Source organism: Acanthaster planci, linkage group LG01 (assembly GCF_054643075.1).
Source record: "Acanthaster planci isolate LZ-2023a linkage group LG01, COTS_SCS, whole genome shotgun sequence".
NCBI lineage: Eukaryota > Metazoa > Echinodermata > Asteroidea > Valvatida > Acanthasteridae > Acanthaster > Acanthaster planci.
In genome coordinates, this window is record NC_141777.1 from 6,441,975 (window position 1) to 6,456,751 (window position 14,777).

Genomic DNA, 14,777 nt, shown 5'->3' on the forward strand with positions numbered 1-14,777 from the left:
AAGTTAAACAAAGCTGCAAGATAGACAAAGGGGCAAGAAATAAAGAGGACTGCATGAAAGGCATTGTTGAGCAACAAAGGGGTGTATTAAAGGTAGGAAGAGATCAAAGCTTGAAGCGGTGGTTATCAATTCGATATTTTTTTCTGTTTCTTCCTCACTGCACTTTATTCGTTCATCCAAAATTGATCAGGATAACCAATAATTTGAAATACATCGCCAAAAGACACGTGATCGGTGATACTTAATTAGTGAGAAGATAAATTTACCTCACTGATTGTACCACAGAGCTATATATAGCTCTATGGATTGTACCAAGGCCATGTTTTTATCATGTAGCCGACACTTTGCCTGTGCCAAAGCATTGCCATTGGCGAAAAAAAAAATTAAATAACGCTTTGCTAATGAGAAGTGATAACCTCGTAGTCACAGATGGTGTACAATGTAGTCAATCACAGAGCAAAGCCATCAGCCCGCTTCCCAGTACTCTTGGGTGTTGGGAGACGAGCGAACAGGAAAACTTGCAAAATGAGCAAAGTTAGGCAAAAGCGCCCTCACTTGTCAAGAAATGCTTAGTCAAGATTGAATCTTTAAAGTGTGCACTTTCTAGTTCACGCGACTAATAAAAAAAAGATTCCATACCAGCCGCAAATTTAGGGTGGGGGTTCTCCCCACGCTCTGAGACAAAAAAAGGTAACAATAGCAAAATCATAGAAAACAAAATATGTGCACCTGACTAATACCACTGTTAACAATGTATGTCTTGTATAAGTTTTATCATCGTTTCTGCTTGTCCGCAAAACTGGGACATTAAAAAAATCTTCAGCCAGCCCCCTCCCCCCGAAAAATTTCTGAATAACAGGATCACACACCACCTCTTCGTCAGGGTTTTACAGGAACACACGGAAAAACTCGTGAGATCTTGAGTTTTGCAAAATTAACATTAATTATTTTCCGTAACACAGAAATGAATGTTCCTGTTTATATAGAAAAGAATTCAGCCCATCCAAACATTAACTCTCGAATAACGTAGCCCACATGGACGCCGCCATGTTGCTTGTTGCTTGTCACTAACTACCTGCGATAACCGGTCGTTTGCGTTCCTGGTGTTCGAGCGGCCGACCTACGAAACAACAAATCGAGCTGTTCGTGAACAGACGGGAACATGCCGCCCGAACTCGGCCTAAGTGACCAACACGGCGCTGCTTGATCCCATCACATACGTCCTTAATTTTAATATCTATATCAGCAATCCTGAAAAAATCTTCCTCTCCAAAGGATAAAACAGGTGATGAAAATTTAAAATTTCTATATATTCAAGAACGAATGAAGTCATAATGTCACGTTCGATTCTTGGCATGTTTGTTACTTTTATGTTTCGTTCATAATTCTCTTCCTTGGATTACAGTAACTGACCTCCGCAGTTTCAGCCTGCAGATTCACTCGTCTTAGAGGTTCAAAAGGGCTAAAGTATTCATTACGCCAGACTCTTTATTTACATAGGTGAAGTTCCAGATAGGAATGGGGTTTGGTCCATGCATGTTTTATTCCTCCATGGTCCATGACAAACAGAACTTACTTTTAATGTACTCGAAAGCCTTTTTATTTGATAAGAAAATTGGAATATGCCCAAAACAGCCAAATGTGAAACGTTCCCTATTTTAATGGGGGGGGGTTGATGATCGGCCAAAAAAAAAGGCTCTCTTTTAATGCCAAAGCTAACTTTAAAATTTATTGAAATGAAGTTGGAGATCCATAAAGTACCGTTACACTACAAAGGGGCGGCATGATTGCTACAGGCTGTCGAAAAACCTAGCTATATATGCAATCACACGTATGAAAAACCACAAACATAATTCACCAGCAAAAATCTGCCCATCATACAAAACAAGACCATGAGAGGGCAGCAAACTAGAAGAACGGACCGTGCGCGGTGGGTATTTTGCCGGGATGGCACGGCCGGCCAACCCTCCCTCGCATCGCACACGTGTGTACGCAACAGAGCAGTACACGACTTGCACGAGCGGCGTTTGGCCGCTTCTTCTTCATAAAAATCTTGTCAGGTTCACGTCTTTGTGTGCGGCAAACTACTCTGTTTAATCTATTCAGTTTGAAGTTTCTATTGTTGGCACTTGACATTTGATTTGATTTAGGCCTATTTGTTTTTCCCAGTTGAATGTCCGGTTCTGCAAATGCAAATCGTCTGACTCTGAGAGTGAGGCTCCTGGCGGTACAAAACTTACATTTGTAGAAAGGTATCCATCCATAAATATTTGCAAATTATCCAGTTACCTAAGAGACTAAACAGTTTTGGGCAGTCGTTTCAAAGACAAATGCTACCGAATTTTTTCACAGGTAGGTAATTTGTCCAGTTCAGCAAAAATTGGCCAGTTCTGCAAATAGCGACCGCTATATGACAAGTCTTGTTTTTCCAACACACTTGACCAGAAGTCGTTTTATTTATTTTAGGCAATCTTCAGAACTTCTCAGTTTCACGTCACCGAGACAGTTTCCAAAACACAGGGGGGAGAGATGGTTTGTGGCATTTTCCCTTTGGAACGCTTGAGCTATTTTCAAACATCAGGCCAGGATAAGCATTTATATAAGACAACACATCTCATATTAATTTCATTATTAAGTAGGATGGCTTTTGGAGGTAATAATTAATCACGACAGCCAAATGTGTGGGCCTTCAATCACAGCCCTTTATGCAGGACGTGGCCAACTGAAAGTCATGATAGCTGCCAGCTATTTTCTACCTCCATGCATGTCCTTGCTCTGTGGCCCACATTACAGTCTAATACATCTTTATATGCATATTTTTTCAACTTGAGGTACCTCACAATGTAGCCCCAATAGTGTGGCAAGGACTCTCACTCCCGATCCATCCTTAGCCACACATCCGTATGCGCAATTTCGTGTCGGTATACTGAACATTTCCAGCGCACCCACTTATCATCGTGGGCGCAATTTCTTTTGCACACGAACATGATCCTTGACCTTTCCGCTTTCCAAAAACCATTTATTGAATGATTTCACTCACGTTATTGAGGTATTTTCCAGTCTGTTTGCCTTTATCCATTCAATCTAACAGGCTCACTCTCTCAGTCGCCATCTTTAAAATAATGTTGTTGAACAATACGTCACTTGACCTCTCATCATCTTGACGGCTGTTCCACATCGAGACATCTAAGTTGCTGCCAAGTTTTGGCCAAAGTTTTTGAAGAGCCCATTAGTACATGTAGTATCTTATCGCTCAGTGTGTGTATTGCATTTTTGAAAAATGCAGTAAAAAAACAGAAAAAGGTCCACAAATTCATCGGAAAATAAATACTTCAATTTGAGACGAAGTTTTCAGTATAGACTCTGTCGGTCACTTTGTATGCCACATAAATCGACACTTGATCGCAAAACACGTGTCTAGAGCAAGGCGAGTTCACCAGAATCTGTCTGCACATAATAATGTACTTCGTAGCCAGAGTGTGACCGGTATGAGACTTAAGTGCATTTCCCAACCAATGGGTTAGGCTTGGTTTTCAGTTTCGCTGGTTCTAGTCAGAGCCTCGCATGCAGTTTGAGTGCTAGATCAAATGGCTGGAATCAGCCTAATCCACTCATTTTGAAAACGCCCCTGAGCTCAGGCTCAAGCACGTGTTAAAAGAAAGGCCGTAGTCTGGTTCCCGATCCCATTTTCATCAGTGCATTCAGACTTAGTGACTTCTGTCACTCATGCATGCGTGCTCATTATAAGCCTGAATCTTGGTTTGTTTGGTTTCATCAAAGCCCAAGTCAAACTGTTGTCAAGTGGTGGTTAATACATGTACATTGTGTGTCACAAGCCCAAAAGGTAAAGTCTTTGTAATAGAAAAATACAGACTTGCAATAAACTGACAAAATGTAAAGAAACATTTGCCTCAAATACTTTTAATCAATCTTCATAATGTTTATGGAAAAACACTGTACATGCCCTTTTATCAGTTCGTGGGCCCCTCTTATCGTACTAGCTCTATTGCCCACCTTCTCATACATAGACACTTACATGTACATGGTACAATCTGCCCAGTTTCCCCACTCTGAGGACGTAGATTAGTCCAGTCAGCCACATATCCTTTTGTTACACTCCTTTTAGTTGTACTCAGTTCACTCAGGGAGTTCAATTTTTTTTATTATATATTATTATATCAAATTTGCATGGCCCTTTGTTCAGGTTCTGCCCAGTTTTAAAAAAAGGGTGCCTAGAATCTCAGGTTAAGTCCAGTAGTTAAGTTTATGGAGACCCCATCAGTTGTGGAAGGCTTGGCTCTCGATAAGTGTACATTTGGAGAGGCCATGTATTTAGCTACTTCGGCGTACACTGCCACTCATACAGCCTGACTGCTGTAGCTGCCATCTTGTTTTCACGAGACAGGTCAAGAAAAGAAAGATGGCGGCCTCTACTCTTTATGAAACTGTTCATTTTCCTGCCAGAATCTGGATGGGATTTCATCCTTGCTGCTGTTTAATAGGAAATGTGAAAGTCCTGGTGATGATAACTTTCACTGAAGCCTCAAAGTGCGTCAGATTTTTGACACGTTGTGTCATGTTGATTCTTGATGTTAATTAGTTTAACCACTAATGTCTGGAGAAGGCATTCCCTTAAATGTGCATGCTAAAATGTCTTTCTTCATTCATCCTACTGAGGCAATGTCCGAAATGGACTTCCATATCTACGGATTGTCCGTAGTGGCCCCGAATATGTCCTCTGGACGAAGTTCTAGACCTACAAATGTATATATGTACGTGTGCGTGTAGCTAGAGACAACTGACTTGGAAGTAGCCTATGCCTCAGTTCATTATTTTAAGTGACAAAGAGATGCATTGCTATCGAGGAAGAAAGCGATATATTATGTGGTATGTGGTTATGTATTTCAGTTCAATCCGTGAATCTGCTGAGGGCATCCTAAATGATGATGCAGTCGACTGAAGACCCATCGTCCTCAGATTCTGAGGAAGATGTTGATCAAGAAAGTGAAACAGAAGAAGATACAGTGGTGAGTAAAGAAAGAAGTCTTCCTTGCTAACTGATATGCTCGGGTTCCTCCAGATTTAATTTAATCTTGTCTAGGATGCTATCTATCAATCAGAGAAGCTTCAACGAATCCTTATAATTTACAAAATGTGAATGTGAATCTTATAAAGAAGGCTGTCGTTCTCAAATTTATTTCTTAATTTCTCCATAACGAAAGGAAATACAAGTACATGTCGCTTTGCATCCGAAAGTTTTTGAAAAGTCTAACAATATTTGACTCCTTTGTAAAATAAATGTAGTGTCAGACAAATTGGTGATTGTCCTGCAGAAATCTAAGTGCTGTTTGTCTAATCTAAGAAAATGATCATTAATTGTCCACATTGCTATTTACAAAAATCAACTTTTGTTCTTGCATGGTGAACTATGGGCCTACATGCACCGATACTTTCATCACATTTATTGGTTATGTGTCATCACCATTTCAAGGATCTCATGAGGAAAGGTATTGTACAGATAGGATTTAAATCAAAGCATTCCATATGTTGAAATGGATACCTGAAATATGACCTGAAATATTTGAACATTTTCTTGAGAAAGAAATCAGCGTTTTTACTAGACACCGGGAGTACAGGTTTTTTGGATAGATTCTGCTTTTTGATGTCACTGTTTTAAGAGACTGTAAAAAAAAATACTCTGTATTCTAACCTGAAAATCTTTATGACAGTCTTATTGAATGTGTCCAACTCTGCAGAACTCTCAGAGGTTCCCTTTGAAGATCTTCAGAAGTTACAGCAAAGAGTTGGGTCCAAAGTGTAAGTAAAGACCGCATTGTTTATTACAGAATGTCTGAGGGTCTTTGCAGGGAGCAAAATGTGAGTGGAGTGACACATTATCACTTTTGTTTCCTGCTGACAAGATTTAGTACTAACAATGATTGATATTGGTTGTATATTGTTATTATATATTGGTTTGTTTAAAAAGTTAAACAAAATGCCATATAACATAATTGAAGTTTAATTGTAATTCTACCGAGTCTATACCTAGAACTGAAGGACCTACGTGAGATTGCACCTGTCACCGGTATGTTTTTTCGCAGTTGAGAGGATCCATTGTTACACAAATGGTCTCCCCACTATACAACTGCACCTGAAGTGGGTATTCCTCAGTGCATTTTTGTGAGAAGTGAAAAGCTGCGTCCACCCAGCTGATTTCATAATGACATCGAGCGGCATTCCATGACGCAACGCAGCACTGCAGGCTGCAGAATGAGTGCTATGGGCCTTAAAGGTCCCAGTGTCGATACCCGTCATCCTAAGAGTGGATTTGATCCATCAAGATATCGTTTCAACCCCTCCAACCTTGTCAGGCCACACATAACTGAGAAATAAGTATTGTTAATTTTTTTGAAATGGCTGTGTCCGTTGTATATAAGTTTTCAGAATACACATTACACAAAGTAGATCATCGTGCGGATAAGCTTCACATCTCGCGGATGAGCTTCTCATCGTGCGGATAAGCTTCACATTGTGCGGATAAGCTTCACATCGTGTAGATAAGCTTCACATCGTGTAGATAAGCTTCACATCGTGCGGATAAGCTTCACATCGTGCGGATAAGTCACTCTAAGAGGGGCTTTGCCTGCTTTACAGGTTTTAGTCAAATCAGAAATTACAAAGGTCACACCAGTGACAGTAGGATGAGCATTACTTAAACTCATGGATGCTAATATTTGACAACGCTGTCCTGAAACCAAGGACACAAGTGTGACAAGTTTCATCGTCATGTCCTTAAGGAAATGGCTGTTATTCAGCCCAAGTTCTTTGAGGTAATTTAGTATCACAGTCACATCCCATGTAGCCGAGTATCTCGGCTTTGTTGGTCGTAGGTTGAACGCCCCGATGACGCGATGATGATCTTGGCATTTGTGAAGAAAGACTGAAGGGCAAGAAAGCATGCCTGCAATTCCAAATAATTAATGTGATGAGTGGCCTCTTCACCGGACCATCTCCTGCCAATGATCTGCCCATTAAAGTTAGCAACCCAGCCAACATTTGAGGCATCAGTTTCAATCACAAATGTCGGAGGCTCACGATGAATGGGTGCAGAAGCATGTGGCAAATGGATTTTCCCCCAGTTTAAATCTTGGCAAGGTTGGACAAAGTCATTGACGAATCAAAAGTACCATTGGCTTTAAGAGGGCAGCATTTTTCTCATTTTCCACGACTCTTCTGAATAAAGGGCCATAAGGTACCACTGTCTCACAAGAGACCAGTAGACCTATTACTTGTGCAACTACCCGGATTTTTGGAAGGTTTGCTGCAAGCAGTTTTGTTATCATGACAAGAACATGACTGGCCTTAGCAGAAGGTAGAGAAACGGTGATATGAGTCAAATTTAGCACAACCTGAGAAATTTAATCTCTTTGACAGGGTGCGGTTACAGATTTGTTGGTATTGACGATGAACCCGAGGGCCTCAGTAAGCCCAGACATTATCAAGCATTTTTGCCAATCTGTACCGACAAGAACTTGGTCTTGTGCCAGCTGGAGCTTTGGTAGTTAACCCCCTTCCTTGGTAGTGATGGCGTCTCTCATTACGCCCCCGAAATTAGGCGTACTTAATTATGCCCAGTATGTCCGACCTTGTGGCCAAGCTTGTCCCAAGTTGATTTTGAAGAGTGGAAAATTCTTCTGGAGTAATGGCGTTGGATTCCCTGCCCCTCTTGCCACCAGACTTAGTTCTGGGTAGGAGGTTAAGGAGCTGCCACATTGCTGGCTATAGTGCTTGAGTACACATCTTTGCTTTCATCACATTTCTGCTGCAAGTTTAGAAACCTTGAATGTGAATGCAACATCAAAACATCAGGAAAACAGCAAAGCATGGTATCACAAGAGGGCGCACTTCAGTTAGACAGGAGAGGGCGCTGTTCAACATGACAACAAAACGTTCGGCAGTTAATTTTACTAATACTATACCGAACATCCGCTATACTCAACATTTAGCGTGGACCCTGTCGTGTTGATTATAGTGGCGTTCCACTGTACATGTATATATTGATTAGATATTGTTAATATATATTGGTTATATATTGTTTTAACTACAATGTTAGTCTTTCTTTATCCTTTTAATTAGTTGTGCAAAAAACTTTGTGATTGGTTTATGATTTGACTCATGGTGGTAAATGTGACTCACAACTCTGCCTGATACCTGTTTAGTGAAACTGCAGCATGCATATTTCATTTGCTTAACCATAACCCTCCTCAATCCTCCAAAATCCTTCAGGTGGTTTTGGAGGATTTTGGAGGATTGAGGGTAAATGGCAAAAGTGCATGACTAATTGCGAAGGATGCCATGAGTGAAGGTTGTGGGTTAGACACAGGGGGTTAGGCTTAAAGTCGGTGATAAACAATATCTCCAAAAATAGCATGTGTATGCCATGGAGTTTACAAATAGTTAACAGAATTTTTTCACGATCTAACTACTTTTAAAAGGAACAATATCACATAGTATTGTGATTTATGCAAATTTGTTTGTTGTTTTTGCAGTTATGACAAAGCTTTGTTTGGTGGTAGAAGAGGAGAGACTAACAAACCCACAGAACAAGACTCAAGAAAAAAGAAATTCAAACGGGCCAACAAAAATAGGTACAATTACAGACTTTGGCGATATTCTTGTGATAGGTCAGAGAGAAGGACATAGAAAACAGGTTGTAATTTACAAAACCGTCAAAGACAAAGCGGGCAGGCATGCATTCTGCCAAAAGTCTGTCATATGACCTTGTAGTTGATCATGTGACATGGTACCCAGTTAACAAACTTTTGTGTGCACTGCATATCAGATCAATTCACAGAATTCCTAAATGTTGCATGTGAACTGGTTTGAACATGAGAAAACGTGAGGTCTTACATGTACATATCAAGCTGTATGTGTTATCCTTCACCAATTTCTGACTTTGACCACAAAAACTGTCAATATTTGACAGGACATTGATGTTATATCTTAGTTTTTGTTGGAAGGTATTGCTATGGACAAGCAGAGCTGAAGGTTTACTTTCGGACTTATTATACAAGGCATCATAGTTCTTTTCACTTTTTTGTCCACTCTATAGACCTCAAGAAATTTCCTCTAAGATCCCAGTATCAAGAGTCAGAAATGTTGTTCCTGTGAAGCAGAAGGTAAGTGCAGCATTAACTACTTCCTGCCGGGGCAGTTATCAAAGTTGATGATGCTGGTCCAGGATATTTACCTTTTTGTTCTATTTTCGAAATTCCTTAAAAATTCCTGTCACCATTTACTGGACACTTACATCCACATGAAGAACTGTCTGGTCTCCACTTTAGCCTGACAGACAAAATCTAGTATTTCAGCCAGGCCTTCAGCCTTGTAAAAAGACCCCAGATTGTGCGGTGTTATCTAACTTTCTTTTGTTCACAAACCTGCCACAGTGCGCTGCTGACCTCTTTTCAATAGGGGCCAGATTAGCGTGCAGCGGTGCTGCGTGGCTCATCGCTGCGGTGGTGGAGTGCTTTTGTTCCCAGTGGTAATCCACTCACTCTAAACGCCCCAAACCGTAGTATACTGTTTCAAAACAAGGCTGGATTATCTCCACTTTTGAGAGTGAAAAAGTCGGTAATGGCCAGCAGCCTGGTCTTTTGTTCAGAGTACGGTCTTTTGTTACAAGACCCAGTTCCCTTTGTTCGAGTTCAGAGACTCCAGCCAGGCATATAAAGCATACGTGTCCGGATCCAGAATCCCCGGCAGGAAGTGCTTAAAAGTACTTATTACATTTGGTAGAGCCAGTTGGAATCTCTTTCTTGTGAAATATCTCGGTGGAAAGTCAACTCTGTGTGTTACTGAGAATTTACCTTTTCCTGTAAGGAGCACGAGTGGAACATGCTGTCTTCCTAAATTAAGATTTTAAACATTACTGTGACATTCCTAGGTTTGAAATTATGTCCTTCTGTCAGTCATGTCTAAGGCAGTCTGTAATATGCAAGGGATTGGTAGTAGTCACATCACTTGTGGTTAACCAGACTTGTTTTCTTTCTTCTTTGTGACTGTATGTCACTGTTGGTGTGTGTACATGTTTACGATTGTGTACCATATTTGCTTGAAACATCCAGAAACTTACTGTACAACTCCAGATTTAGTCTTTAGATGTGACGAGGCGTGCAGCATAGCTGACTGTTTTTCATTCAACCTTTGCATTAGGTGAGCAGGGATCCTCGTTTTGATGACCTTTCAGGAAAGTTCAATGAGCAGGCTTTTGATTCCAACTATGCATTCCTTGGTGGTGTGTACAGTCGAGAGAAAAAGGTAAGCACAGTCACAGACTATGTACATGTAAATAAGGAGTGTCTGGTTGTAGGTTGAGACATAGTTACAAACTGATTGATCACAGCACACAACATTGAAAAGTGTACTATAAACAAAAATCAGCCAATAGCCATCGAAAGAAATGGATACAAAAGCAGATGACCTTGGTCGAATATTAGGGAAACCATTGCTCTGTACATGTGCGTCTCATTCAAAAGACGCTCTGACATTTGAATATGCTGTACTTGTGCGTTGCATGGAGAATACATTATTCGATATTCAATCTATCTGATTTTAGTGTTCTACAAGTATGTACATGGGTTCAAAATGTCTGCGCCCAGGACAGCGTCAAATTTTCTCTGTGCAGAGAATGAAACATGAGCACCTTAGTTTTATGTATAGCTCTGTTGTCTTTACAAAACTAAAGGCAACCATTGAAGCGTGAGGTGTCTTTATGTGATGACAATTCCTCTGTGAAACTTTCATGGAAATTTGTCGTGGACTTCCACGTCCTCTAGTCTGAAATGGTGTCTGATACACAAATTAACCCTGCATGTTGTCTGTTTATTTGGACTTGTTCCTGTAGGAAGTGAAAAGAAAGCTTAAGCAGGCTAAAACTGAGCAAAAGAAGGAGGAACTACTGAGATTACTTCAAAGAATGGTTTGTAGTAACATTTTGATATTGGTACATTTCGCAAGCCACAAGTCATGTCCTGAGCCAGTGTAGTCTGCACTTTTGAGAAAATATTGGCACTCTGTAAGATTCTGTTCTTATTATCATGTGTAACGTCTTGGTGTTATAATTTCTTACAATATGTTGCTTTCCATTCTATTTCTGTCAGTATTGTGGGCAAACTTTATCATAGAATAGTGTTTGTAGTTAAAAGAATGCATACTTTATTATTATTAAAATCTTTATTTATTAAAATCATGGATATTAAAATCTAAGTTGGAAAGAACACAAAGCCTTCAACACACAAGTGATTTATTTCACAGGAGGAACAGGAAAAAGCGAGGATTAAAAAACAGAGAGAGAAGGAGATCAGTAAGGAGCTCAAAAGGCAAGAGAAGGAGTTGGTGAAGCAGGGCAAGAAACCATACTTTGTCAAGAAGTGTAAGTAGGCGTAGGCTTATTGAAATCCTGCATTAGCTTGTTGGGTTCAGCACCGTTAGGGTTAAGAAGGGGCCTTGGCAGGGAAAACGAAGCTTGTCCTGTCAAAATCATGGCATTTTAAAGAACAAAGCGTCCTTGCTGTTGTCCTGCTGAGTTTCATTAACATACAACGTCATGTCAAATTTCAGATTCTCCCGCCCTCCCCAAAACTGGTACAGCCCAGGGGTTAGTACTGTATGTCAAGTTTGAAACCCACCTTATCACGTTTCACAGCATGTCCTCCACCTCTTTTGTCAACCTTTCTTTGAACATATCAACATTCCATACAAGAATCTTTTAGTATACGTGCAGTGTGTACCACTCGGCTTCAAATGGAATCAATGTCCTTAACCCCTCATTATTTTGACCGCGACTGCTGGGCTGTGGTATGCCCTGAATGGAGGGCTTTGTCCAGCAGCAGGCCCCATTGAACCAGCAGCTGCATGGTGAATAGACTGTATGTGCGGTATGTATGGTGCGGTAGTAGCCGTCCTCCGTAGCGAAGGGGTTAAGAAAGGATGTTCAAACTAGAATAGTTTTGGGCCACAACTTTACGACTGTCAGAGATCAGTATTATAGCCAAGTCTATCACAAGGCCTCGTGAATCCATGCAGTTCAATCTTAGATCAGGTTCAAAGCTATTCAGATCCATTGTAACAAAGAGATTCTTGTGTCCTTGTTCACCTCTGTTACTTGTCATTGTACTTTCAACTGACTTGATTTGACCTGTGATGAAGATGACCTCACTGCTTGTTGCCAGTACATCTTTAATTGCAACTCACTTCGGAGCGTAGACATGCTGCAATTTTCTATTTCCCTTTGCTTGCACCAACAGCTGAAAGAAAGAAAATGGAGCTAGCAAATCGCTACATGGAACTAAAAAAAGGTGGGAAAGTGGCCAAGTACCTGGCCAGGAAACGGAGGAAGAATGCGGCAAAGGACAGACGACATCTCCTCGAGGCCCACTCCAAGCAAAGATGACAACGAACATTTTTTCTTCATTTGCAAAGTGAACTTTAACGGGCAAAGTTCCTGTTTGGTTTACCACTCTGAGACACTGCAGTGAGATCATTTGACTGTCATCCAGACTCGAACCATGCTGAGCCAGATGATTACGTGTTTTCGGACGTTTGCAAGAAAATGCATGACGGCAGTAGGTTCACATCATGTAGTCATTCGCCATCAGGTCACTCACCATCAGGATCCAAGCTTTCTGTCATGAACCTGCTTCAAGTGACTCATCTTTTCGTATCACTCCGCCTTGACTGTACCCGCAGTTGGCATGTGTTTCATGTTGTGTGTGTTTCCTGTAGAAATCTTGTGTTCAAGGCCAGTCAAATACGGTAACTGTCTTCATGTATGATTACTGAAGACACAAACACGTACATGGTTTTGCTGTAGCTCATAGGCTGTTACAGCAACATGCCTGTACAGCCACAAGTCATGACACAAGTACGATGGCAAATTTGTGTGAGAGATCTTCAAAGATTGCATACTAGTTGTGGTTGTGTGGAGCATTTCAAATGGATAAATCTTTTGACGTAAACTTTCTGATATGCTGCATGCTCCTAAGTGTTCATGTCCGTGGCGATTCTTCATGGGAAATTAAACATGACATATCTTGTCCAAGTCTGTAATGAATTCAATTATGACACCTGTTTCTTATTCTCTATGCTGGTCGATTAATACACAGTCACATGGAGTTTTGAAATTTGTACCAGGTTTAACCAGACATGTGTGAAGATGTCGTGTGCATATGATTATGGTGTCCAAGTAGGCACTGTACCAAAAATCTTTGACCTGTTACAGCCCCCTCTAGAGGTTGCCGAAACATCACAAACATGGGCATGGCTAGACCATTTTAAATGGGGGGATGTATGATCATAACTTTTGCTGACGAACTGTTTGCAAATTTCACGAGTGTAATGGTAAAGTGTGATTCCTTAAAATGACACGTTACCTACCCCGCCTCCTTTTATTCTTCTACCTTGTCAATTATTGTTGGCAGCTCCATGATTTTGTCAACGACTGACTGATGGGGGTTGTAATGACTCCACACCCCGTTCTCTAGCAATGCCTGTGATCCTTAAACAAAAATGAAAAAAGTTTTTTTTATTTCTTACTTTGGACAAAGGTTTGTATAAAACACATGGACTGGCATTATTTGGTCACTCATTCATGCCTCTCCACTAAAGGAGCTGGGACCAGAAGAAAGTCCTTTTTCCTGTGGCTGAATGTGTGTATATATACATTTATGTGCGTATGAAGTACCATATGGAAGTCCATACAAGTTTTACAACACCTCTGTCTAAAATGTAATGTGAGAAATTTTTCAGGCTTTTTAATACTAAACTGTTGTTGATTCAATTACTAAACAATTCAATAAGTTTCCCCAATATTCAGTTTTTGAGTTGCTGTTCGCCGTTCTTATCATGTGAGGGCGCTGTTATCGTGTTTTCAAGAACAAGTGCCTGACCAGACATTAATCTCGGGAATTCATGTGTGCTTGATGTCTTGGAGTGCGTCTGATTCACACTGATGCGAAGTTCTGTACTAGCCTATATTAGTGAGCTACATGTGACTCTTACAGGCATCACTAGACCATTTTGAATGGGGGGGTTGCCACATGAAATTTGCCGACGGACCGTCATACAAAACAAGTGTCCTGTGGTCTGATTCCGTAGCCCGACACAGACTCCCATTTTCTCCCCTTCCTTTCATCTTCATTGCTCCATTCTTTTTTTTATTTTGCTGACAGACCGTGATTTTGCCGACAAAACTAACCCCCTAGTGACACCCATGCTGACAGTGTTTCAGCCAACCAGGACTAAGAATCAGATATGCACGAGTGACCTCATTACTAGTCTATATGTATATGGCATGAAGTATTGTCCTCCTCAGTGTCGTAGATACTTGGCTGTTATTTTAATTTTGACAGTAGCTCTTAACATCAAGGGTTTAAGTCATAATCGTGGACGTCACCAAGGTCACATTGTCATAATTACATGTACCTTATGGATTGAGTTTCCCTGTACGTAATTAATATTCGTGATATCTAGTTTTGCCTTCTTTCTACTAGAACACAGTCACTAAGTCCGTTTGACGTGGATGTTTGCTACATTCATGGGCTACTTCCAAATATTCTGGTCAAGTTTGGGTGGCCTGTTCTTGACACGGGTGTGTTGTTCTTGCTCAGTGAACGGTGGGAACACGACCAAAGAACACATCTTAAGAGTAAGATCACACACCACTTCCTTGTCAGGTTTTTGCACGAACACACAGAAAAAGGCATGAGATTTTCATT

At 40.7% G+C, this 14,777-nt stretch overlaps 1 protein-coding gene and 1 pseudogene across 5 annotated transcripts; one reads left to right on the forward strand and one right to left on the reverse strand.

The window, feature by feature from the left end:
* The first annotated feature begins 1,265 nt into the window (after window positions 1-1,265).
* On the forward strand, window positions 1,266-13,114 carry rrp36 (ribosomal RNA processing 36). Of its 5 annotated transcripts, XM_022255268.2 has the most exons (11): window positions 1,958-2,060; window positions 2,170-2,252; window positions 4,909-5,027; window positions 5,492-5,507; window positions 5,757-5,817; window positions 8,550-8,648; window positions 9,113-9,179; window positions 10,216-10,320; window positions 10,907-10,981; window positions 11,317-11,434; window positions 12,309-13,114. In XM_022255268.2, the coding sequence occupies exons 3-11, from the start codon at window positions 4,941-4,943 to the stop codon at window positions 12,452-12,454; spliced, it is 774 nt and encodes a 257-aa protein (XP_022110960.1). In that variant the 5' UTR covers window positions 1,958-2,060; window positions 2,170-2,252; window positions 4,909-4,940; the 3' UTR covers window positions 12,455-13,114. The 5 variants fall into 5 exon arrangements, with proteins under 5 accessions (XP_086989301.1, XP_022110965.1, XP_022110959.1 ...); XM_087133175.1 differs by lacking the exons at window positions 1,958-2,060; window positions 2,170-2,252 and adding an exon at window positions 1,266-1,285; XM_022255273.2 differs by having other exon boundaries at window positions 1,949-2,352.
* LOC147800287 (uncharacterized) lies at window positions 6,118-6,959 on the reverse strand (annotated as a pseudogene).
* Window positions 13,115-14,777: the final 1,663 nt, after the last annotated feature.

Bases quoted from the DNA above. Each gene is read 5' to 3' on its own strand.
- rrp36 (XM_087133175.1), top strand. From the start codon at position 4,941: ATGATGATGCAGTCGACTGAAGACCCATCGTCCTCAGATTCTGAGGAA. The intron at 5,818-8,549 runs GTAAGTAAAGAC...TTGTTTTTGCAG, and splicing joins CAAAGAGTTGGGTCCAAAGT to TTATGACAAAGCTTTGTTTG. The intron at 10,982-11,316 runs GTTTGTAGTAAC...TTTATTTCACAG, and splicing joins TGAGATTACTTCAAAGAATG to GAGGAACAGGAAAAAGCGAG.